This window comes from Apis dorsata, unplaced genomic scaffold (genome assembly GCF_000469605.1).
Source record: "Apis dorsata unplaced genomic scaffold, Apis dorsata 1.3 scaffold_517, whole genome shotgun sequence".
Classification (NCBI taxonomy): Eukaryota; Metazoa; Arthropoda; class Insecta; order Hymenoptera; family Apidae; genus Apis; species Apis dorsata.
In genome coordinates this window covers 105,810-106,386 of record NW_006263742.1, presented here as the reverse complement: position 1 = coordinate 106,386, position 577 = coordinate 105,810, and the positions used below count along the sequence as shown (strand labels likewise).

General features: G+C 48.0%; 1 protein-coding gene and 1 long non-coding RNA gene across 3 annotated transcripts in view; one reads left to right on the top strand and one right to left on the bottom strand.

Moving 5' to 3' along the window:
• LOC102677019 (tyrosine-protein kinase Btk29A) overlaps window positions 1–577 on the bottom strand; it is a 164,585-nt gene that overhangs the window by 144,106 nt on the left and 19,902 nt on the right. For both annotated transcript variants that reach the window (XM_006620453.2, XM_006620451.2), the window contains exon 3: window positions 232–493. In XM_006620453.2, coding sequence (XP_006620516.1) covers window positions 232–493 — 262 coding nt within the window. The remainder of the gene's footprint in view (window positions 1–231; window positions 494–577) is intronic.
• LOC116186230 overlaps window positions 1–577 on the top strand; it is a 19,245-nt gene that overhangs the window by 12,095 nt on the left and 6,573 nt on the right. The gene's annotated exons all lie outside the window — the stretch shown is intronic.

Below are 577 nucleotides of genomic sequence, written 5' to 3'. Positions count from 1 at the left end.
AAAAAAAAAGCCTTAATCAAATTATATTATTACAACTCGCACAAAAAAAAAAAAAATTGAAATACAATCATTTTTCTCTCACGATTCTAACAATGTTATCGCAAATATCCTACCAAATTATCCTATAATTGAACAAAGAAAAAACGAAAAAGGGGAGAAATAAAGGAAATACAATTATAGGAACGTGAAAGAAAGAAGAAAAAAAAAAAAAGGAAGAGAAAAAAAACTCACCGGCACGGATGGCACGTATCCACTCGGTGCGGTCCTGCTCGCGGGCTGCCAGAAGGTAGAGCGTGTATTCTTGGCCGGCCTCCCGATATCCCACCTGGAACGGCAGCCCAGGTGGTATACCACCCCCGCCTCCGCCTGTTCCTGCCTCGCTGCCTGCCACGTCGCTGCCGACGCCGCCGACGCCGCCGGCGTTACTCCCGAGGCTCGCCGTTTCAACCACGTGGACGCTCTCGACCGCGATTCTACCTCGCTCCTTGCGCCGCTACGGACAGAGAGAACAACAACGTAACAACATCTCTCCTCGTTATCGTCTCAGGAACAAAGGGGGAAGGGGGGAAAAAAACAG